The 253-nt window shown below is 59.3% G+C and overlaps 1 protein-coding gene across 1 annotated transcript in view; it reads right to left on the bottom strand.

The window, feature by feature from the left end:
* LOC119589515 (synaptotagmin-1-like) overlaps positions 1-253 on the bottom strand; it is a 71270-nt gene that overhangs the window by 32145 nt on the left and 38872 nt on the right. The window contains exon 3 of the mRNA XM_037938115.1: positions 28-157. Within this exon, the coding sequence (XP_037794043.1) occupies positions 28-157 (130 nt within the window). The remainder of the gene's footprint in view (positions 1-27; positions 158-253) is intronic.

Genomic DNA, 253 nt, shown 5'->3' with positions numbered 1-253 from the left:
CGAACAGGCCCCCCCGAATCTACTCACGTATGCGCCAGAGTGAGTTCGGACTTGGGCGCATCTTCAGGACTCTTGGCGGAGGTGGTGAGGCGCAGGGTAGGGGCTTCGCTGCGGAAGATACTCTGGCGCTCCTTCTCCCGCCGCCGCCTCTCCTCGTCTGCGGGCGTGACGTCAGGGCAGAGCGAATTAGCAGGAGGGCGGGAATGAATGTTCTATAGTAATAGGTACGCGCAAAACACGCTCATAGATATCT

Source organism: Penaeus monodon, chromosome 25, assembly GCF_015228065.2.
Source record: "Penaeus monodon isolate SGIC_2016 chromosome 25, NSTDA_Pmon_1, whole genome shotgun sequence".
In the NCBI taxonomy this organism is placed as follows: Eukaryota; Metazoa; Arthropoda; class Malacostraca; order Decapoda; family Penaeidae; genus Penaeus; species Penaeus monodon.
This window is presented reverse-complemented; position numbering and strand designations above follow the sequence as displayed.